Raw genomic sequence first — 24,794 nt, forward strand, 5'->3', positions numbered from 1 at the left:
CCACAATTTATTTAAAAAAGCTAAACATTGAATCACTTGTTAAAGAAGAGGATTGAGAAGAAACCCAAAAGGTGTTAAACTCGCTGTTTTGATACCTATCCATACAAAAGAAGATATCACAAATAAACAAAATTACAGGCCTGTTTCGTTCTTGTCTATGTTTGCAAAAATTAAAATAATTAAAAAACAATAATTAAAACTGGACTTCTTTCTTTTTTACTAAAAAATAATATTATTAATACATATATGTACTTAGCAGTCATAATTGACCATTTTAATTAATGTAATTAATTAACTTTTTATCTAAGGTCTTGGTTGAGAGGAAAAAAACTAGCATCAAAAGTGGGAATCGAACCCACGAACTTCGGCTCGATATGCAGCTACTCTAACGCTATTGTGACTGATCCACTCGGCCCAACCATCTCAGTGATTAGAGCAGCGGCGTATTGAGCCGAAGGTCGTGGGTTCGAATCCCGCTTGTAATGCTACCTTTTTCACCTCAACCAAGACCTTAGATAAAAAGTATAATTAATTGCATATTATTAATTGTAAACAATTTCGATTTCAAAAAGAAAAGAGTACTGAAAATGTGTGTGTTAATTGTGTTGGTAGCCCTTCCTCAGATCATTTTCTGAAGGATACCTATACTCCAACTCTGTGCTATTATTTTATCTATTCTATTTTTTAAAAAATATAAGGAAAAACCTCAGGCGTCAAATTTTCTTTTAACTCGTACTACAAGATTCTGCTATTCGGGTCGTGATAGGAGAAAGTTGACCATAAAAGAATTCTCCCTTTGAAAAATTGCGGATTAAATATCGGTACGAGATCATTGCAACTTGTTAATCCGGAATTCCAGTAGCTATGAGATTGTTATAATGATTGACAAATCCATAATTGTATTTTATTACTACGTAGAACTTTCAAAGTGTGCAATTTGCCTCTAACCGAATCGCATTCGACGGTTAATCATACATTTAAAGTCTCCAACATAACTGTAAAAATGTTTAATCCACCGGCTTCCTTCGGCGAAATGATTACACAGATATTCTCATATGGAGAAGAAAAAACTATATAAATTGAAAGTTTCGCAGCCTCCAATTTTCCCTAGGAACGTAGTTAGGCTTAAAGATAGAGAACATAAGATATATAAAATTGTATGAAATTTATACCGCCTTTATACTAAGGGGTCTTTTTTAAAATGAGTTGTAAATCATGATTGAATGCAGTATTTTTTATGAAGGAATTCCATTTAGACTTGAATGCGGGCCAATTGGATATCATAAGTGTTTTTTTATCATTCCTACTGGAAACCTTTTAGCATATGTCTAGTATCCTCGAGGGTGTAATTAATTAGCATTGGAAATCTATTTGAACTTTAGAGGATGTCGTGACCTTATCAATGACGAGTGAACTAATTATGCCACATCAATCAACATTTTAATACACCTTCGTATAAACTTCTGTATAAATCGTTCAATTCATAAATTTCACACACGGATATAAAAGACTAAAGTTAAGGTGTCCCTTGATTATCTTTCTTCGTTTAAAATCTTCTTGGAGGAAAAGAAAGAACGTAGTTGGAGGTTCTTGATCCCAAGGAACAAGATCAGATGTGCCCTTACAAATCTGTTTAAGCATACATGACTAAAAAATTAGGAGCGGGGTGAGGTCACTTGACCGATATTACAATAATGTTATCCCATACAAATTCAATCGGTCTTTGTTAAGTCAATATTTTTAAAATCTTTTTCTCTAAAAAACGTTTCATTATTTGAAAAGAGAACAATTAGTAAAATACATACAGAATCTAATTAACTAAAATCAGTCGTTTCTGGTATAGTTATGTGCGTTATAATTAGTAATAAAACATTAATGATTCAAACTAAAAGCATTGAACTTCATACAAACCGAACTGAAGTATGCCCCGCCATACTTATAACCCTGATCAACCACTGAAAATGCTGAAATGACCGGAAACGACCAAACTACAGGTTCACCACTTCCTCGATTTTCAAGGAGAAATCTCTCAATTTTATATTTTCTTGAACATAAAAAGTAGTTAATTTGAAAAAAAAAAGTAGTAATGATGTTTTCTGACCCTTCGTATACAAATCCTTCAAAGGTGTTACAATTTGATTAATTAAATGAAACAAGATGTAAGTGAAAAACATGTTTCTGTAAATGTACTTTTCTTTTATACACGTGGAATCTATTTGAAGATCGATCAATTTCTAAAATCGTCTCTCCAAAACAGCAAGGATAGGTAGACCAAGATGACCAGAAGCGACCAAAAAAACAAATTAAATTTCCTACATACCTCGACATTTAACTGATAACATTAAATCAAATAATAATAATAAAACGAGGATAATTAATTACATCGTATAAATAATTTTCATTATGAGGTTATAGGAATGGAGTTTTGAAACGAAGCTTAGCGAAAACGACTCATCCGTTTTGATATTACAAACGCCAAGTTAATGGATCGCTCTTTGCTTATCAACAAAGTTATTCATTGTTTACAAACAAACTGCTACCCTCGAATTCTTACTAACGCGCGTTCTAAAGAAACTGATATCGACCAGTAAAAAAATCAACTATTGTTCCAAAAAGGCTGTTTACCTTTCTTCCTCTTTTCTGTTTTTCTGGAAGCTTCAGTGACTGATTCATGTGAAGGAATGGCACAAAATTGCGTTACTTTTTTACTGGTCATTCAGATTTATATTAAAACAACCGCGAATACCTAAAAGTTGAATTATAAAAAAATGGGTAAAATAATAGCTAAATATTTGTCAACTAGATAATTCTAATAAAAATAATTAATTATGTGACAGCAACTAAAAATAAAAGTCTAAACTACAATAAACTTCAAACTACATGTTGTAACAATGCAATTCAATCTTAACAAAATATAAATGTATAAACTATAAAATATTTCTAAACTAACTCCTACGATTCCAGGCGTAAATTTAAAATATGGTATTTAGCGGGAGTTTATTTTAAATTTATTTTTATGGTTTTACATTCATATTTTTTAAAGCGAACAATAATTCATTTTCTAAGTTGTATTGTGTCCTTTGGACGCCTCCAACCATTCCACGTGAAACTCTTAAAGTCTTAAATGAACACATTGTACTTTTTAATTTTTTTTTTTTTTCTATTTTAAGGATGCCGTAAACTTGAGACATTGATCTGACACCACGATTTGTCGTTAGTTAATTTTATTTGTTCAAAAAACTTACCGATAGAGAATACTTCATTGTAACAGCTACTTTTTTATAATAATTCACAACTAATTATCAAGTATTCTTAATATACAAAATGTACAATTAAAAATATGTGTTGATACCTGGAGGATTTTTCTACTTTACAATATAAGCCGTAAACTTCCCTTTGTCGTCATAATAAATCGCATAACCAGATAATAAATTAAATTCGCAATAAAATTAAAAACGTTTTTCGCAAAATCTTCTCATTTTTTCCCTTGGAATATCTGTATAACCCTCTTATAAAATAACAAATTCACTCTAAAATGAAAAATTTATGAAGTCAGACTTACGAAATAAATATCACCAAGTATATAAAGATTTTATGCTTATTACATAGATGATAAAAAGTTGCAAAATGATATTTACATGTTTATTCATATACTAACATATTGTATTGAACCATATTCCAAATTGTGAGGCTATTAAATTAGTCTTGGATGTTGCTTTATCTTTTTTTATATGGAACATCTAACTAATCCGTTTAATTGAGAAATATTAAAAAATTAATTAATTTTTAAGTGAAAATTTGAAAAACGTTTAGACAAAAATGTGCAAAAATCATTGGTTCCTGTTATGAACACGTCCGTAATATTTTTATTGTTTTACTTCCGGTTATAAATGAAAAATACTAAAATATTTAATTTTTTTTAAAGACATGCATACAAGAGCCTTTATTTCTACCTGTCAATGAACACAATAGTATTTCTCTAAGTATAATGTTACAAATTAAATTAAAAAACTGGCCCTTTAAATGAAGGCCAACGCTCAACAGAAACACGAAATTCATTAAACAAAGAGATAGCTCTTTTATTTGCTTAGTCTCATATGTTCAAACATGTACAACAATGTACAGTTCTTCTTCATTTTTCTATTACAATTCACTCTAGTATTTCATTACTTGTGTGTTTTTATGTAAAACAAGTTTGAAAAATGCGATTATATATGGTATCAATTATAGATTTTGGAGAGATAGGCGCCAACCGGATAAACTCGTTCGGTGAAGAATTTGCAAAATTTGATATTTAAGCGATCAAATTCAGCATGCATGCAATACCAAAAATACTTAAGCGAATTTTCTCTCTATTTATTCAGAATAATCGCAATTTGACATTTTCTTTTTATGGGATCTATTTTTGAAAAATCACCTAGTGCACTTTGTGACAAAATTATAAAAAGTATTTTTTTATCCAAAGACTGAAAAATGTGTTGTTTTAGACAAAATAATATCATTTTCACTTAATGACAAAAAAATTCCCTATACGAAAATTATAAGAGATAGCTTTTCGACATTATAGAATTCTAAAGCGCTTTGAAGTTGTTTCAACTTAGAGCATCAACTGTAACTGTTTTCTTTCAAATTTTATTTTTATTATGCTCGAAGTATTCATTTAATTTTTTTTTATAAACCTTATCACTTTGAAAAATGGAAAATCTTCTTTTCATTTCAACCTCATTTTCGGCGCTTGGTATAAAATATTTACCTTGTAGTAGGTATCTGTCAAGAATAATTAGCCTTTTCTTGAAAAATAATTTTTAAATAATCCATCAGCGTTATCTAAATGGGTTTTGGTGTAAAATCGCTATAATTTTTCCACCTAGGGAGTCAAATTTGGCTGCCGCTTTCCTAAGGCGTTCCATTTTGTGCGGAGAACCAGGCTGAATCAAAAAGACGCTCGTACAAAATTTAATTCCACGGTCCTTATGCCTCGTTTCTTAATTAATTTTTTTTTTGTTCTATTGGATTTCTAATCGGTTCAGAATATTTTTAGATATCTAACACTTATGGTTATTTTCGACTGCACAGTGAAGAAAATCGAAATACAAATATTTTGTGTTAAGACCAGTTTAGAAACTGCCTCTGCATCCGCGTCGCGGTTCCGGCCAGTAAGATTAAATCGTTCAAAGTCAAATTAAAAAATGTCCAGCAATAATTTGAAATGTTACAAACACGATTAAATTTTGTCTAATAATAATTGCATTTTAGGCATTTGTAATTTGGCCTTATTTTCTTAGAGCAATAATACCAAAAACTTGTTTTTCCAAACTGGCCATAAGGGAATGAATAATTTTTCAAAGTTCAAATTGTCATTTTTTGATTTTCAATGAACACCTACTTACTTTTTAACAAATTATGTTAAATGTATTTTAGATTTATTTCGCAAAAAAATTTTATTCGGCTTTTTTTCCGTTTTTGTTTTCTTCTTTCTATTCTATTTTGGATTGTTTATTGATAGATTATTAAAACGTTTCTTAATTTTTTGTCAATTTGTGGCCTTTTCTTGAAAATGTAAAGTCCTGAAATAAGAAATTAGAAAAGGTTTACTTACAAATTAAAATAAAAGGGGAAAATTTCCAAAAACGGTGTACGAATAATATGTAAAACGTTTTTCAGGCTGACAGACTGTTAAACCACAGAATTCAATACCGCAGATAGATTTTCTAATTTGTTAATTTTATCAGTTTCATATCAATACTATCGAATATTATTTTTCTAGTCGTGATTGTCATTAATGTACAAGCGATTTGTTGCTGGTTTGGTTCAGAATTCCAGTTTACAAAAATTGTGTGAATGTTTTTCAAGCATCTTAGATAACGAATTCTTCATTTATAAACTCAGTGAGAAACTACCGGTGTCGCGTTGATTGCAGTCAAGATAAGATGTTAACAAGGTGTGTTTTTTTTTTGTACCATTTGGCATGTTACAAACTGATATTATTTTAGCCGTCTATATCGCCTGTTTTGTATTTATTATAAAGCCGGTAACGGGGTATAATTTTGTCGTAAAGTGCATGTATATACAATTTATGCATCACATGAATGAAGAGTCGGGAGCGGTTGAGGGCTGAGGAACCCAGCATTAAATTAAAGGGCAGCATTTAAATAGTGCTACGAAACAAAAAATGTGCACATAGAAGACGAGAATGGTTATACATTTCTATTATCGAGGGTTCGAGGTGTTTCTTTATAAGGCGGGGTTGTTTATATCGCGGGTGAAGTTATATAATAGGAAAACTGCGTAGTTGGCGGTGAATTATAAAATGTGCCGGACTGGATTAGCGAGTGGGGCAGCGTCGTCGGAATGTAGTGTCATTCATTGAAAGACGGTTCATTGACCAATTTAATTTACCTTCCATCCAGCGGAGCTGTTGCTGTCCCCCTTGTCCTTGAAATAGGCCACGTTGTGCACCATCCATTCGTAAATCTGGGATAGGGTGAGCCTTTTATCGGGCGCGGAACCGATCGCCTGGGTGATGAGGTCGGCGTACGAGAGGTTCCCCCACGCGTTCCTCCTGGAAGAATTCTTCTTGAGATGTGAGGCACCCGGAAGGGCAGCGACGACCCCGCATTTCTGTTCTGCCATTTCCACGCTGCTACTATCCGGTTCGGAGAAATTTTCCGGCCTCGGCAAAGGCCATGTGTTGGACCTCGCCCTCGTCTGAGGTTCCATTCCCATTTCCACTTCTGTCACTGACGGATCCATCGTTCCCCCGGTCACAACTCACAAATTAAAACACATGTCAATTCGACACGGAACCCGTGCAACGGAATTTGCACCTGTCCAACACTCGTGTGTTTACGTCTCCTACGTCGATTACGTCTGACAATGGCACGAAGAGTGGACAACCTTCTCACTCGGTGCCGGTGAGAGATCTGAGCCAGCCGAGCCACGGGTTAGACGCAGAAAATTGCTGGACAGCTGACTCTGACGTAGAGGTGCGCTTTCGCCTCGTGCGCACCCGCTACAACAAGTGTTGCTCTTCCCTCCACTCACTACGACAGATAATTACCTTTCCTAACTAGATACGACGCTCACGCTTTACTACTTGGTCCACCTTTCCACCCTTTAACACTTTCTTTAACATTATCTCCCTCTCCCGTTATGTACTTTTTCTTCCTCCGACATAGTCCTCCGCCGGCGACCGACGTCCGACGTCATCTGTCACCCCTCATACTTCATTCCTTCTCACTCACTTTCTACGCGACACCGCTAACTAAAATCAATTTACGACCTGGGGCCCAACAATAATCCGCTCACAGCGGGGCAAAACTGGAAAAAAAATATTTTGACAATTTCTGGTAGATTTTTATTTTAACGTTTCTCGCCACGACATTTTTTTAAGTAATAAATAGCATTCACAGAAGAATGCAAAAAGTCAAAGTTGCCTGCGTGAGAAATTCATTCAGAGCTTTTTGCATGAAAACGTTATTAAAATTATCTGTTTTAAAAGTTAGAAGTATCAAACATTTTTTCACTCACGACGGGGGCGTCGGTGGTCGCGACATTTAGGCGTTGATACGGCGCTTAAGGTAAAGGTCCAGAGTTCGAATCCAGCGGCACTGCATTCGAACCCGACATACTGTCATACCTAACAAATGGGCTTTTCTTTTCAAAAATCCGGCACCCCGTGGGTAATAACATCGTCGTTGAAATACCCTCGTTTAAAATAAATAAATAAATCACGAACACTGTATCAAGGTATGGTCTCGAAGAAAAAAGTCAATTCAGTTGTTACTGCTAAGCTTTATACCTATTTTAAGGTTATCACCAGGGCTTACATTAATTTCACATTATGAAAAACATATTTGTACAATTAATTTAACAATCAATAAACTACAAAGAACTTACAAAACAATCTTAAATATATCTACATATTAATATATTTAAGTTTTTTTACTGGCGATATCAAATTTCCTTGAAGACCGACTCAGTTCTAACATGCCAAGGACTGTAACAGTGTTGTAATTTTATCCTGGAGATTCTCCTCTCGTTATCAAAAAACTCTTTTTAAAAAGGGCTTATGTTAATTTCAAATTATGAAAAATTTATTTGTACAATTGTTTAACAATCAATATAACTATCTAGAACCCACGACCTTCGGCTCAATACGCCGCTGCTCTAACCAATTGATGTCACTATATCTCAAGCGTATTGAGCCGAACGTCGTGGGTTCGAATCCCGCTGGTGACACTAAATTTTTCATCTCAACCAAGACCTTGGTTCAATGAAACAAATAAAAAGAATAATTATTTGTTATAAAACAATTTTAAATTTGTGTACAAATATAGGTTTTTACAGGTGACATTTTCCTTGAAGACCTAACATTGCCAAGGACCGTAACCAAAGATAATAGTTAATAGATTGTTAGATGATAATTCAAGGAAGATAACAAACGGTGAAAAAATCGATAGAAATATGAACAATCCCATCACGTTCAAGAGTAATAAGTACGCCCCAGTCATTTCGCTCAAGTTAATATATTTGATTAAGTAATACATACCCGACGTCAATTGTTGTTGGATAAGGAAGAAAAGTTTAATTTATAGAATATTGGTTATAGGTTCACGTTTAGTGAATGTCCAATCAAATACATTGGTAAAACGAAGCAGAATAAAAAATAGAATTTAAGGTCAACAAATCCAGAACTAGAATAGGAACTTTAATATCAAAGAGGGGTAAATATGACTTTTCGAATGTCGAGAGTCTCAATTATTCAGAAAAATAATAAAAGAGGTTCTACATACTAAAAAGGAAAACAACAGGAATAACTAATTATTCTTTTTATGTAAGGTCTCAGTTGAATTGAAAAGTTAGTGTCACGAGCGGGTTTCGAACCCAAGCCGAAGGTCATAAAAAGAATAATCAATTGAAAGTACTAATTTGGTCAATCAGACCACTAAACATAATGGAAATAATTGTAACATTCAAACAGATACTATGAGCTGAAGTTCAATTTATGAAGGTCTTATTGATTTTAAAAAGAGGTTTTGGAAAATAAAAGGAGAATCTCCAGGACAAAGTTGCAATACTGTTACAGTTCTTGGAATGTTAGGACTGAGTCGGAAAAAAAATGTTAAATTAATTGTACATGTTTTCCATAATGTGAAATTAATATAGGCCCTGATGATGTCGGGTAAAATAGGTCGAAAGCTTGGCAGTAACAACTGAATTTGCTTTTTTTCATCCAGACCATACCTCCATCCAGTTTCTATTATTAAAATTATCGGTAGTTTTTATCAATCTCGTAACTCCCTACCAATAATACACAAATATACCGCCAGTACGAACGTCTGTTAATAGTACTAATTTTCTTTTGGATTTTGAATACTAGCTCCAAGTACTTCTAAGGAACCTTTTGCTGGTTTAGATATTCCGGAGGTCCGAAGTTGTCGAATGTACTTTACTATATGCTGCAAGTGCCTTTAATCAATTTTATAGGGATAACAATAACGATAGTTTTATAGTCATGTTTTCTTTTGTAATTGTTATTCTTTTGTTTTCATTAAATTTTGAATACTAGCTCCAGTTGCCCTCCAAAGAACTACTTGTTGATACTTTAATATTCGGGTTCCAGCAAAGAACGCCACCGAATGGAATTTCATGATGATCACTCAGCCAAAAGAAGCACTTAAATGTTATATATTTGCTATCACTTGCTAGCCCCTTGTAAATATGATTGGGTTAAATGTTTCCCTTTAAATATACATTTCACCACGCATATTGTCAAAGGTGAATCTTTCTTAAAATAATTAGGTTTGTCTTTTGATTGTGCATAAAACTTATAAAATGTCACGCGTGATATCGTTTTTTCATTCGTTTTTACCTTTAATCTTTAGATAATAAGAAATTATGTATACAGTTTCTAAAAGAAAAGTCTTTATTTCTTAATGATTATGAATATTTGCAATCATACAGTTATTAAAAAAATCATTTTCATAATTACACCCATAAAACAGCGCACTTGAATGATGCTCTTTCTCTTGGCTCTTAATCTAGCCTACGTTTGACAAAAATTATTTTGCACGGGAAAGAAATTATTTAATAATTATGCTTTAATACATATGATCGCTTCTTTATATCCTGCAACAGCAGACAATCATCGTAGATAACAATAAACCATTTCTTTTTTATTTACGTGCACATTTTATTGCTTAACTTTTTTTAAGCACGAAACTATTACTAAAACAATTCCAATATGTAGTATTATGTGACATAATTATTCATATTTTTGTTTTATTTTTTGTTGTAATAATCTGTATTTATTTTACACTACCAACGTAAACACTTTTATTTCGGAACTAATTCGACTAAGCGTGAAAATGTAATCATTTTAAAATTATTTTGAAAAAGCGCGTTTATGTGTATTAACATTTGACAATCCGACATAGCTGCAGCCGGTTCGTCTATTCACTCAAAAATTGTTCCTTTAGATCCTGCACAAAATTTTACATGTAATTGGCACCAAAAATATGTAACTGGTATTGCTGAGGTATGTAAGGGTGTCTTTTTCATTTTTCAGGTGTTTCGCGCCAATGTGCGACGTCTTGTCACCGTTCATACTTCATTCCTTCTATCATTTTCATCTGCCATGAGGCGACGACATTCACTTTCTAAGCGACACCGTTAACAAAAATCAATTTACGGCGCCCAGCAATAATCGATTCCAGAAACAGGGTCTGACTCAAAGTTTCCAATAAAACAATTTAATCGTATAATTAAATAGTAATTGTTAAAGGATCACCGGAATTGGTAGTTTCGATGAGAATGCTAAAAATGGACCATTTCAATAATTTTTCTAATTGTCCAAGTAGCCGATGATCATTGCACTGAGTAATTACAAATAAACGTCCTAGCTCCATTCGTTTCTAATACGTAAAAGTACAAACCGTCGGCACCATGTAAAAGTGACGAATATGGATTTCTGTACCTTTGAGAATTAAAAAAACAGATCGGTCCTTAATTTTCTATAAGGTTAGTGAAATTTTAAATTTCAATTTAAGTAAATTTAATTTAAATTGAACCAATGTTATTTATTGTCATTGATATGATTTCATAATATTTTACTAAATAATAAAAAATGGACTAAAATATTTCTTACTTTACTGCAAAATGGAGATTTTCGATGGAATTTCGCCAAATTGAAGGCAAAGTATAGAATGTACAATTTTACAATGAACTTTCATTACTGAGGATTCGTTACTTAAACAACGGGGAAATTGAAAAATTGAAGAAAAAATATCTGATTTACGGTATTGAAACCATACGGAATCATTAAATATTATACCACGGAAAAAATGTCAAAAATTTCTTAGCAAAAAAAGCATGACCATAGAAGGATGTTTTCAGAAGGTGAATTAATAAAATTATTAGTTTTGTTCGAAATTAATCGTCTAGACTCAATTTTTATGATCCCAAGAAATTCATAAAGCTATTCAGTATTTTGCACCGTATAAAACAGTTGACTCATTAAAATATGATTTTACTCAGTAACGAATTTAATGAAATCAAATGAACTCCATGATTTGAAAGGGTTTTTATTGGAATTGATTGAAAATTGATGAATTTGGCGTATTTGTTAGTTTGAAATGATAGTTGCCAAGTATCGTGATCTGATCAACTGTGGATACTTTTGAATATGATTATTCATTACTTTATCATAAATATGTCTAACAACTGTAGAAATTTGTAAAACATTGCTCATTCCGGTGCCGACAATTACACATGTTGATAAAAATTATTCTTATTTGCAGATTGATTTGTTCCCTAGAAACTAATTAAAGCTAAAGTTATTGCTTTTTAAGGGTGACCAAAAATTTATTTTCTTTAACATTCACCTTACCGAGCAACCTAATTCGCTGAAATAGTAGTTATAATAATTTATAAGCCTTGACGTTTTATAAGACCAGTAGGAGGAGCCGTATACCAATATTTTAAATACATCTTCTATTTGTTACCTTTGTAATAATAATAATAAAATAATAATATTTGTTTTTATTTGCTTCGCTTTTCACACTGATAAAATAATAATGTGGGTAGTTTAGAAGAGGACAAACTGTGAGGTCATCTCTCCTGTGTTTTTATTTTACTTATTTTTCGGGATTTTCAAGCTTGTTTTTTCAGCCTACAGCGATTTGAGCATCAGCGATTTTCTAAAATGCAAGCCTTTCATTTGTACCTCAGATCGTCAAGTACAGAATAGATATAAAACATAAGTACATCAACATAGAAGTTTTGTCACATTCTCTCCCCTAGAGCACTGGATATTCCTCAGAGAGGGGTTGTTTAACCCCTTTCTCGTTAATAAATTACATTCATTCTAATAAATTAACATAAACACAACACAAACACTATACGCATTTAAAAAACCTTACACCTACCAGAACAGCGGATTGGTGCTTTCATGCCCCAAGACTAAGCACAGGTCCGATGATATTTCAAAATATTGCCTATAAAGTCAAACCATCTCCAATTGACAATATGCTCGAGCATTATTTTATGCTTGTATAACTTCGTAAATTATTAATTACAGTTTGAATGCCCTGATGAAGGGGAAGGCTTGAATATAAAATTATAATATTGAAGGCTGACATTAATCATCTCAGATTTAATTTAAATATTTCGATTAAAATAAGCACACTTATTCAACCTTTCCTTTTCCTTTTTTACCTGCAGTAGCCAACAAAAACACTTTTTCCTTTAAAATTTAGCTAACTGAGCTACATAATAATTATCAAACTAGGCTGAATCATTTAATTTGTGAGTATCAAGAAACGTCAAATTTATGTGAAAATTGTCAGTCATAAATCAGCTCCAATGGGCTGAATGCCCTGTTTTGGTTCAATAAACGTGAGAAAACGTGTTTTTCTTATTTTGATCTCATAATTTGGCCGGAGGTTAATTATGTATTAGTTTTTCAAGTGCTTGATGCTAAATATATGTTCCTTCATATTTTGTCAAAATAATCAGCAGTTTTTTTGGAAACGAAAATTTATTGGAATTTGGGCCACGATTTCACAATAAAATCTTGTCAAGGGCTTGACGTGTCTTGCTTTTTAACAGACAATCTAAAATATGTTTCATTAGAAATAGAGCTAACTAATCAATATAATTCGATTAAACATGGTAAAATAATTTTATTTAAGAGCCTTGATTATACGGCAAAAGATAAAATGCGTGCAGTCTTAATATTGTGCCAACTGTAGATTATATTCCTATAAGAAGGAAAAACATATTTTGTCTGTAATATCACGCTAACTTATTTTATGAAATTTGGCTAAATAATTGACCTTCTAGCTAGAATTTACCTAAGGTCCTTAAAGTGATTTTTTATGGACACAGCGACATATATATCATTGTATGAATTAATTGACTTTTAATTGTACTATATCTATTCTGAGAGGGAAATAATTGGAATTCCTGTGAAATTGGCACACTAATACGCAACTATTTGCCAATTCTCTCGTCAAAATATTACCAAAGTCTTAATGGATTTTTTTCTTCTTATGCCAGTTGAACAGTCATTACCATAAATAAGTGAGAGAAAATTTCTTTTCCTCGATACAAATCAACGGAATTTAATGAAACTTGGAAGATAGTAGGATTTCTTGGCTTTAATCTCTCGACGAAATCTTGCCAACCGTTGATTGTTAGAATTCCCTTTGCTTAGTAATCAGGATTCGATAAAAATTGGCTGACTTATGGAACTATTTGGCAGATTTCTAGTCAAAATTTTGCCATGGGCCAAATTGTTATTGCTTTATAAAAGGTTAACTTCTTTTACCACTAGCTATTTTTTCCTCTGGGATCACTGGTGACAATAGTTTCCTTTTCTTCCACTTTGTCCTAAGAAATCGATTGTGGAATTGACCCTTTTATATATCCATGCCCCAGAATACTATCTTAAGGATATTTTACTTTCTTTTTTTACATTTATATCAACTATGTTCCGATGCCACTGCTGTTTCAAGGCAGAGTTGGCAGGTTTCTGTCTCAGTTTTTCCTATTTACGACCAAGGTTGTAATTAAACTGGCAAAGTCCAGTAAACGATCTATTATTTTACCTAGTTCCTGCCAGCTGAGAGAGAGTTAGATTTTTGTTTCCATAGTTGATATGGTGAGCAACTTCTTTCATTGTTTTGCACCTGGTTAATTCATCCACTGTGCGGTCATTTCTTTCTGGTCGCTACTCCTACTTTCATCCGAGTTACCTGTTTTCGGTTTCCCAAAAGTTAGAGATACGTCTTTGAGTTGAAGGTGGAGAAGGTTAAAGCGTTCAATACTGCTTGGCTGTCTGAGAATATGCATATTTCTGCAGCTGATCATTGTGAGTATTTATCGTGCACAGAGTACTACTGCATAGATTTCCGCTTGGAAAATTGATGATATGGGACCTAAAGGTTGGTTAGTTCAAAATTTGGGTCTATAATTCCCTGTTTAATTACCATACTAAAGCCCTTGTATTAGAATATGTGTTTTCACTAATGATTATCACGTTGTAAGTAATATATTTAAAAATATAGCATTTGAGCCGTTACATGTATTCATTCATAAATAAAATTATGAATTTTTTTCTCCATTATTTGAACAACCTTTATGGAATAAATTTTAAAATTATAGGTCTTCTTCGTCAGACCACTTTGTTTTCATGTTGGTTTAATTCATCTGATCTATCATTACCGCCAGCTCAGCACGTACAAGTACGCAAGGCACGTACATTTTTCCGTTAGCAATGCAAACTAATTTGAAAGACGAACTGGCACTAACACGACAGCTTGAGAGATTCAAAAGAATCGGACTAATTACGAAATCTGACTGTAGATAAGTAATGCGTGTAGATCTAGATATATTAATAAAGACGTGACCTAGTAAGATAAAACGGCAGGGAACATTTCAATAAGATGTAATATTACAAATTTCAAAGGAATTTTTATTGAGTTAACGCGAAAAACTGTCGATATCCCGATTAGTTTACTTTAATGTATACTTGTGATTATAAAGCAAGATTTTATTTAATTAAGTTTGAAATTTAGTGGGGGAAATATTTCAAGATAATATACCAAAATTAAAGTTTAAATTTTCTGTGCATTTCAAGTTTTTGTTTGTATGAGAAAAACTATTAACTGTTACACATGCCATGATGCCGGGATACTTTTATATTTTTTTATTATGGAAATTACATGCTTAGAAAGAAAATATTATAGTTATATTGCAACAATGTATATATCTAACAACAATATAACAGAGAAAAGGATAGTACGATAATGAAAACAAAGTATTGGCTTATACCTTCAACATACATAAAATTCAAAATAAATAAAAATCTGATGCAATAAAGAATCATGAATTTGTAATATTCATTATGTATCAAATATGTATATACTACAGAAAAGTCATGACCTCCGGATAATTTTTCTTGGATTTTTCGTGGGTATTTTATTCTCTTGGCATTATACTATTCTATTTTGGGAAATGATAGAGAAATTAATTCCAAATTAAGGGGGAAATTCCCCATGCCCAATTTACTTACCTAACTGTTTTAAAACGATTACAACCCCTTTAAAACTACGGGACTACAAAAATTATTGAATAGGCATTTTGTGGACATGCAGAACCTCCCTTGACCAAAACAACAAAGCGGGAAACAGGAAAGACCTACACAACAATTACGATATAATTAATGAATTTAATTTTATTCATAATTGCTTCTTAATTTATTACTCATTCAAAAAGCATTTACATAATTTTTCCATTATATATATTTTTATATATATGTATATTACTGTCAATTTCAAAGTGGCTTATAAAAAGTTGTAATAAGAATGCCTCGTGTTAAGCATGCAGCTTATATTTTTTATTGGACAGAGGATTACTATTAACATGTTAACTTATTACATTTACCATTATTATTATTATTGCTGTTATTAATTTGTTTTAATTTGTAATAAACTAGAGTGCAGAAACTGCCCATTGTCAGTACTGAGATGAGGCTAAAATATTGTTATTTTAATTACGATTAGTCATCATTGTCTCTGTCTCTGGATAGGAGATCTCGCGGCTTTTTACTCTTTAGTCGTCGAGGAGGTTTGAGAGATTTCATAGAGATGAGAAATTTTTGATTTGAGGATTTATTGGGGGTTTAATGATACTTATAATAATCGGTATGGATTAAATTGGGACTGCATTAGAGCCCTGGAGACATTGGAGAAAATAACCAAATTACCCTTGTCTGGATGTGCCACAGGGCAAAGAGGAAACGAAGACATCGATAAATTGGCCAAGGAAAGTTCAATGACACCTATTGGCCCTGAACCCTTTTGTGGCTTACCAAACTGCCAAAAATGTGGATCCAATGGAATGATAAGTTCTCAGCTCAATGGGGATGTAGCCCAGGACAGAAGCACGCGAAAAAAAATTATCAAAGGACCATCGCAGAACCTAATAGCAGAACTTCTAAATCTAAGACGTGCTATGACTAGAATAATAGTTGAACTGCTAGCTGGACCCTACAGACTCCGGAGGCATACATAGGTGTAGACTCAAAGCGGCAGAAACGACCCTCTGAAGATATTGTTGAGAAGAAGAAGAAATGGCGGAACATCCTCAGTTGGTTCTATGTAGGCCGAGATTCCTAATCCTTGGAGAGGAAAAGCCAGGGCTGAAGGATACACAAGGGAGCCCTTGAAAAAGCTTTGGGGTCTGGGAAAAAGCCTCAAGCTTAACGAGGAGCTCTAGATATAAAAAATGAAGATGCACAATAGATCAATGGTGGTCGCTGTGCACAGGTCGTAAAGTGGCCGGCTCCTATAAAATCTAATCTAATCTAATGGATTACATTTTGGATTAAATAAATACTTAGGTCAATCAATACAATAGTTTCCTTTGATACAGAATGGAGCGTCAAGGATTTTTCTGAGGATTGTGGATTGGGCAGTTGACGAACGATGTTAGAATGGCTGAACCCCGCACTTCTGGTCCGTCAATCCTTATCGGCTTCTCTATGATGCTATAAAGCAGCCTTTTATATGTATCGTGTCATAACTGCTAGAGGTTTTAGCCATGTGTGGAGATTCCACGTCACTTGATTATCGATGTACAGTCCTAGGTTGGAAGGAGGATATTATTGAGTAAACTAGAGGAATGTGAAGGTTATATTGGTTGATGTTTATAAGTCAAATATGTTGAAGGTTTCGAGTGGAAACGAGAGGATCACAGTTACTTGAGAAAATCGCTTTATCGTCTACAAGGGTATGGGGGGTGGTTGAGGTAGGATGTAAGCTGTATACACCTGGTAAAGTGCAGGGACCAGAATGCTACTCTGAAGAATCAAAGGTAAGGTAGTTTTGAAAAAATGCTGACCCTTTAAAAATCAGTTATTATTTATCTGTATTATACTTAAATTCGTTAAAAGTCTATTTCCTTTGTGCACGATGCTACTAATTTGTTTTGTCTCTTATTATTTTGTTATTATAGTATTCTGTCGTAATTCTCATTTCTAAACTCACAAACCTTTCATCCATCGTAACTACTACTTCTACCCTCAGTATAATTCCTGTGATGGTCAAAATCCTCGAAAGACTTTTAAGTATGTAACAACGATCATAAATTCACATAAAATCATTCATTTCACTAATTCAATTTCCGACCATCATCAGTCCTACATTCAACAAGGTTTCAGAGTTGACACCATTTTCTCCGTTATAAAGGACAAAAAGTATTGCGTGGGTACGTATCTGGATGTGACGATGTTTTGATTTGGCACCTCTATAAACCTAAATCCTCTATAAACTTAAAAACTTCTTCTCACTACTTACTACTTTATACACAAATCCCATTTAACTGGATGCTGCTTCAGAGTGCGGCAAGATTATTACCATATCACACCATCCTTGGTCCCATCCTGCATATCATTTATACTGCTGACTTTGCTATCATCCCAACATCATCATTACCAGCTATTCGGACTGTATCGCAATTTTGTCTTCTACCCAAAACCTTTGTCCAACTAAACTCTAACATCCAAAAACACCTTGAGCTTATCAAAGACTGGTACAAATCGTGGAGAACTAATGTAAAATATGTCAAGTGTGCAATAACATTTAAACATCTTTCTCTCCACTGTACATCAATAAGGAGCAACCCATTCATGTCAGATACTTAGTATTATACCTAGACAGAAGACTAACATGGAATCCCCACACAAGATTTAATATACAAAACTTAGCACTTATACAACTACGAAGACTTTTAGGACCGAAATCTGTTTTGGACGTCACAGCGTAACTAACTCTGAACAAGACATTTTTGCGACCACTTCGAGCACGCGGAGAGGAACTGTGGTGCTCCGCCAAACCAACCACTATCTAGCGCGTCCAATCCTAACAATCAAAAGCTCCTTACTACGTTGACGTGACGTCAATAACCTCATATCCACAACTAAGGCACATTCCTTTTTATTTATTTATTTTACGGTTTCCCAATTACAAAAGTATACAATAAAAGTAAGTGTTTTTTCTCTCAACGAGGTGATCCGTCCCCACTTCCAAAAGTTCCACCATACTCTCAATCCGTCTTAATCCCACTGCACAAGCCCTATCTACACTTTTTCTTCCTGAGCCCACCATATCGCCTTGTAAGACAATGGCCTCGAAATTTAAACCCTCAAATAGAGTGCCAGCGTTAGATGGTTGCTCTTAACAGGTATCCTCTATGTGTAAATGCTGATCATAGTACCATTTTTGTGGTAGAGAGAAAAAAAACATATACGCACATATTTGTCATAAGTGTTGACATTTCAGGATAAGAATAAATTATTATATGTTTTTCTCTGTTCTTAGGAATTATAATTTAAACTAATATATTTTTTATATCATTAAATTGTGTTGAAATAATAATAATAATTTATCTCGTCAAATGGTTTCGAGCTTTTCGAAGGGGAAAAAACGACAACAGCCATAATTGATGACAGAGAAAAGTGCGGAAGTACATAAAACAAGGAGGGATCGGCAGTTTAAGAGGGCTATTATTTCAAAAGGTGTCTGCCTCTTTGCTTCTGTGGATTTATCAGGGATGAAGTTGTTAATTGTTGCCTTGAAGTACGTGGGAAGATCACCACGCTGCTCCTAAAGAACAATTTGTAGCCACAATACATTGTCTTCGCTTGCCCTCCCTTCGGAAGTGATGATCCTTTAACGATGCCGAATGATTTACAATTGTTTTATACTAAATATTACTTAAGAACCTGTTGTTCTGTGAAATAATATAAAGGAAATCGTAAAAACAAAATTAGACATATTATAAATAATATATGAATGGAAAATCAAATATAAATTTTTGTATGTCAATGAGCACCTAAAGTTCGTTTACTGGAGTGATACTAACTGAAATGATAATAAAATTCTTGTTTTGACTGTATACACTTAACAACAATAGGAATTTAAAAGAAGAGCGATTTCAGTTGGACTCCCTTATCTTATCATTTTCAAACACACATTTAAAAAATCTCCGTAACTTAAATGTTAAAATCAACATAGAAATAATAATATAACGTATCTACGAATTAAAGATAGCGAAGGTCGCAAGGTTTTAACATAAGACCTTAAACATCCTGATAAGGAAGAGCGACAAATGTTTTAGATTTACAAGTCATCGATCAGCCAATTTAAGCATGCCCGGTAGCATGAAAAATGTTTTAAAACTTCAAACATTGAAGGTTCTTAGAAGCCCCTCACGAATTTTTTATATGTTGATGTTCTGTTGAAGCCCACATCGAACAGTTAAGTAGAACTCAATTATAACGAATACTAATCAATTAAGTTATCGGATGATCTAAAAACCCAATCAATTAAAAATATTTTCTTTGCAGTTGTCATCAAAGTAACACAATTGGATTTTTAGGATTGGATCAGGTGGTTACCTTTTCATCTAGGATGTTATAAAAGTCCTTGTGTTTAAAAAAAGGTTTTATCATAAAAGTAATAATATAATATATATCTTTTACTCCGTAAAATATTATGTTTCACTGTTGGTATCTTGGGGCTAACTTTTAAATTTGACAATGATTCAACGGTTTTGAAGATGAAAAAAATTTCTAATATTGTCTTAATATTCAAGGCAATTATTTTTCAAAATGTGTAAAAAAACGGAAACAGGTTTCCATGTGTACATGTGTTATGCGAAATGATGAATCCGTAATGTGGTCGTTACCGATCATTTTGGTCTTCTACCTCGCTGGTATAGTTTGTCAGATTTTTTTCGACATTTCACCATCTTCGTGTTAGTAGGAACCCCGCTGACATCAAGAAAAAATCTCACCCTACATCAAAATCAAAGATTGTGCAGGAGCTTTTGTTTACTATATTTTAACTCATTAAAGTTTATTAATTTATAATTAATTATATAATTATAATTAATTATTATTGATCTGGTAAGTATGAGACTATGGATGGTATACAAGTTAGAATTAGATTAATTGGCTTATATCTTCATAGTTCTTTCAAACTACCAACCTTTTCCAGTTTAGAAACTGTTACCACTCCAGTTACCCACTTTTATAATTGATAGTGATATCACTAGTAACGATTCTGCTGACGAGTTCAAGTAACGACTTGAATTTCTGTTTAATTACCTAAGTTTTAAGTATTGGAAGTACTGACCACTTTTTCACTTACTAAAACTCTGGATAAAGGTATGGTCTTGAAGAAGGAAGCAAATTATTTGCTACTGCCAAGCTTTCGGCCTATTTTAAGGTCATCGTCAGGGAAAAACAACCTTGAATATGTCTACGGATTGACAGTCACTGTTACAGTCCTCGGCAATGCTGGAACTGAGTTGGTCTTCAAGGATATTTGAGATCGCCTGTAAAAAATTAAATATGTCAATTTGTAGACATATTCAAGGTTGTTTTGCCCTCATGATGACCTTAAAATAGGTCGAAAGCTTAGCAGTAGCAACTAAATTTACCTTCTTCTTCAAAACCATACCTTGATCCAGAATGTTCGTAATCATCTAGGAACAGTTACCAAGTTCTCCGAGACCTTTCGAGCAAATCAAATGTAGACGCTAACCCCCGAGCAACAAAGCCTCGAAACATCTGAACCATAACGTCCATCTGGAACAAGCTCAAAAAGTTCCATCAAATTTTCAAGTTGTGCTTCTTCGCTTGATATTTGAAGTTTATTTTATTCAAGACATAACACCTTTATTTTCACTATTAGAAGTATCGACCACTTATTCACTTACGTACACTCTGGATCAAGGTATCGTCTTAAAGAAGAAAGTAAATTCAGTTGCTAATGAACTGTATTTGCTTTCTTCTTCAAAACCATATCTTGCTCCAGAGTGTTCATAACACCTTTAGGCAGACAGAATCTGCACATGTCTCAATTGCACGTCCTACACAAAAAAGTAATTGTCTAATGGAGCGACATTAAGGTTATAATCATGGAAAAGCAGAACTCTGGCTCTTTCCATTCTGATTGTTTCCCAGTGTCAAGACGAAGGATGTGCAGGAACTCGCATTGACGTTTGATCAGTTTGTTTCTTTTGGATTTTGGACGGATGTGCAGAGACACGATAATTGGCACAAGCATTCGAACGTCAGACTAGTACACAAATTTTTTTTTTCAATTTTAAGTAATTAAGCATCATTGACCTCAGAACGTCTTATTCGACGCTGGTGTGTCCAGTAATTGGCACGTCTAGACCAAAACGCGGTTGGAGTACTTGTACAAGAGATTAGTTAATGCAAACGTCTATTTAAATTATATAAACAATAAAACAATTAATAAAGTTTGTTTCTAAAGTACATATTTTGAAATAACTGGGTTACATCTTAAAGTTATCGAATTTTTGACTATCACACCCCAGGTCTAGACAAACCCTCCCTCCTAATTTCCTCCTAAATCCTTCACAGAACTTTAGTCGTAAACGTAAAAATATTTTATGTTCATGTTTACGTTGACATAAAGTATTTTATGATAGCTTCTTACATTAGCATTTTGTTTGATTCTTATCCTTATTTACACTCGTAAATAGTTAATTATCCTGATAAGCCTACATCGAGATTGGTGAGCCCAACATTGTAACGTCTGGATCAAAAAATGGCTGGAGTTTATATTATTAAACATTTATAAAGAGAAAGGAATTTAAAAAGTTTTCATGCACAATGTAGTTTTAACAACTGGGTCAGATATAAAAACTTATACCGTGATATAACAGTGATCGGACGGAGAGTATTTTACAGCCCAGAATTTATAGAAATGTCTTGACCTACTGTTCGCCATAAAATGTTTTACAATAAATTTCGACTCACTTTGTTGTAATCGCTAGTCGATTTTTTTTTTTTTTTGCAAGGTTTCCTATCAAAAAGTTCATCGATACTTTTCATGACTTGACATCAGCCGAAACTGGGAACATCTTTCTGTAAGTTGTTATAATTTACTGAAGATTAAACGTTATAGATGGGTCGCGACTATTCGAATAGCCTTGATGGAAAAACTCCTGATTTCTTCTTTACGATCCTCTATTATAACTATATCTTTCTGAGAAAGTTTTAATTAGCATTGTAGTGCACTGGTTTAGATGAGGTAACCGGTAACTTGAAATATTTGTTTTTACTGTTACAAGCCCTAACTGGAACTAAATTATTGGTCTAGTGGCAACACCCACTAATACATTTAGCGACCTCAAAAGTTTTCCCTCAGCGCCACTTTGGAATCGAAAAGTTAGGATTTATCATGAAGGTCTGGAGGGGTGGCGTCACATTAGAGGAGTCTCGCTCTGGAAAAATGTAACGGAGCGTGATATATAAGGGAAGGGGACCTTAATGTAAAAGATAGAACTCCCCCTTCAAAGCCCACTGTCACAAACTTGTAGAAAGAACAGTTCCCAAAACTTACAAACGATTCAATACCCACTAAATCTCATCCTCCCAGTTTCCAAATTGTTTCGCCAGAGGCCGACGAGGCGCCATCGGACCCTCCACCCTCCTTTAACTTTATACTTAGTCCTTCCTTTTAATTATGATTTATCCCACAACCCACGCACTAAATTCGGCAATAGGTTTAATTTGGTTAGCCACTTCTCGGTCTACTATATTCTTTGAATGGAGCAATTTTTCTACCGCTCCTTTCTTGCCAGAACAACAACAATGGGCACTTTATTTTAGTTTCATATCGAAACTGCTAACTTCTCTAGCTTCGTGTAACAGAAATCTTTATACCCTTCCATTTTCATTTCCTGCTCTACTTATTATTTTTTATTAAATAAATACAACTGGTGAGAACCGGGAACTCGCCATAGGTAAAATTCTTAAAACTCAGTTAACATATTCAATTTAAAAATCACAAAATCAAAACACCACGTATAAGGAATACTCGCTTGTTTGTTCGTAGTAAAAATCCCATAAAACGAGTTTATTAGCCCCAACCAGTCTTACATCCAATTTGTCTTATTAACTTATATAACTGTTATATTATCTTTTCATGTCTCTTCAAAAGATTTTTTTTTAATACTTGGATCGATTATTTAAGTCTTTCCATTACATGAAAAATAAAATACCTCTCAATTAAGCACAAAAAAACATTCTTACAGAACAAACTGTGCACTCATTTTAACCAGACCCAAGAGAAACAAAGGAAATAAAGATATACATTACATTTCCTGTAAACAAAACCCTACTATAAAACTTCCGTGGATCAACTGGAATAAATCAAACCATCCAAAATTTAACAAGACCGTCAAAGAACAAACGTGGCCATAAATGTGGTCATTCGAGTTAAATGTAACTGAAAAACATCTTCGATTCACAAACCAAACAAACAGACCAAAAACAGAAAAATTGCATATACAATATAAATAATGGTTTTGTAACTATTACATTCTATGCTTAAAATTAGTCAAAAGCCTTAAAATAGAGTCAACATATGTGGAAAAAATGAGTAAAACATCAGAAGAAAGAACAGAATCCTTAAAGGAGATGGTTTGAGATTCAGCCTAACTTCTAAAATTCCTCGATTCACAAACCAAAAACCAATAAAACATCAAACCAGAAAAACAATTGAATGAACCTGAATGAGGATTAAACCATCAGGACGATGTGTGCTCAGGTGGGTGAAGGGAAGGTAGAGAACCCTTAAGAAAAGAAAAACGTTCCAGACTCCTCATTGATCATCCAGAAACTTGCCAAGTGTTAAGCCATAAAAATAACTTTTTCATCTCAACCAAGACCTTAGATAAAAATTATAATTAATTGAAATAATTAGTACGTTCAATTATGTCTGCAAAACATATATAGATTAATGAGACCTACCTTTATGCCAAATTTCAGGTTTCTACCTGTACGAGAAGTGCCTTATAATTTTGATCATGAAACTACCACCTCCCTCACTAAATCGGCACTAATTTTGAGAAAACTTTCAGATTCTTACCTTTTTTTTAAAATATAAGACCTTTCTTTGTACCAAATTTCAAGTTTTTACCTATACGGGAAGTGCCTTATAATCTTGATGGTGGGTGTACACCCCCCCAAGCAGTACTAAATTTGAGAAAATTACAATTTTAAGATTTTCCCTTTACTTGCTCTACAGCCTACCTTTTTACCGAATTTCACGTTTCTAGTTCTCCTGGGAGTACTTTACAATTTTGATGATCAGTCAGTAACAAAAGTGCAAATTTTGAAATTCGTCCCTTTCGAAAAGGCTTAAGGCTTAATATTAAGTGCTCAAGTTTTTACAATGACCTAAGCG

The 24,794-nt window shown here is 33.4% G+C and overlaps 1 protein-coding gene across 3 annotated transcripts in view; it reads right to left on the reverse strand.

Annotated features, from left to right (window-relative positions):
* LOC106669476 (forkhead box protein O) overlaps positions 1–6,980 on the reverse strand; it is a 163,831-nt gene extending 156,851 nt beyond the window's left edge. Inside the window, exon 1 of one of the 3 annotated variants that reach the window (XM_014398980.2) lies at positions 6,400–6,980. In XM_014398980.2, the coding sequence (XP_014254466.1) occupies positions 6,400–6,753 (354 nt within the window). In that variant the 5' untranslated portion in view covers positions 6,754–6,980. The remainder of the gene's footprint in view (positions 1–6,399) is intronic. The other 2 variants (XM_014398981.2, XM_014398982.2) reach the window with 2 other exon arrangements.
* Positions 6,981–24,794: the final 17,814 nt, after the last annotated feature.

The sequence above is a fragment of the Cimex lectularius genome, unplaced genomic scaffold (genome assembly GCF_000648675.2).
Source record: "Cimex lectularius strain Harlan isolate CLEC.00 unplaced genomic scaffold, Clec_2.1 scaffold113, whole genome shotgun sequence".
NCBI classification, from domain to species: Eukaryota; Metazoa; Arthropoda; class Insecta; order Hemiptera; family Cimicidae; genus Cimex; species Cimex lectularius.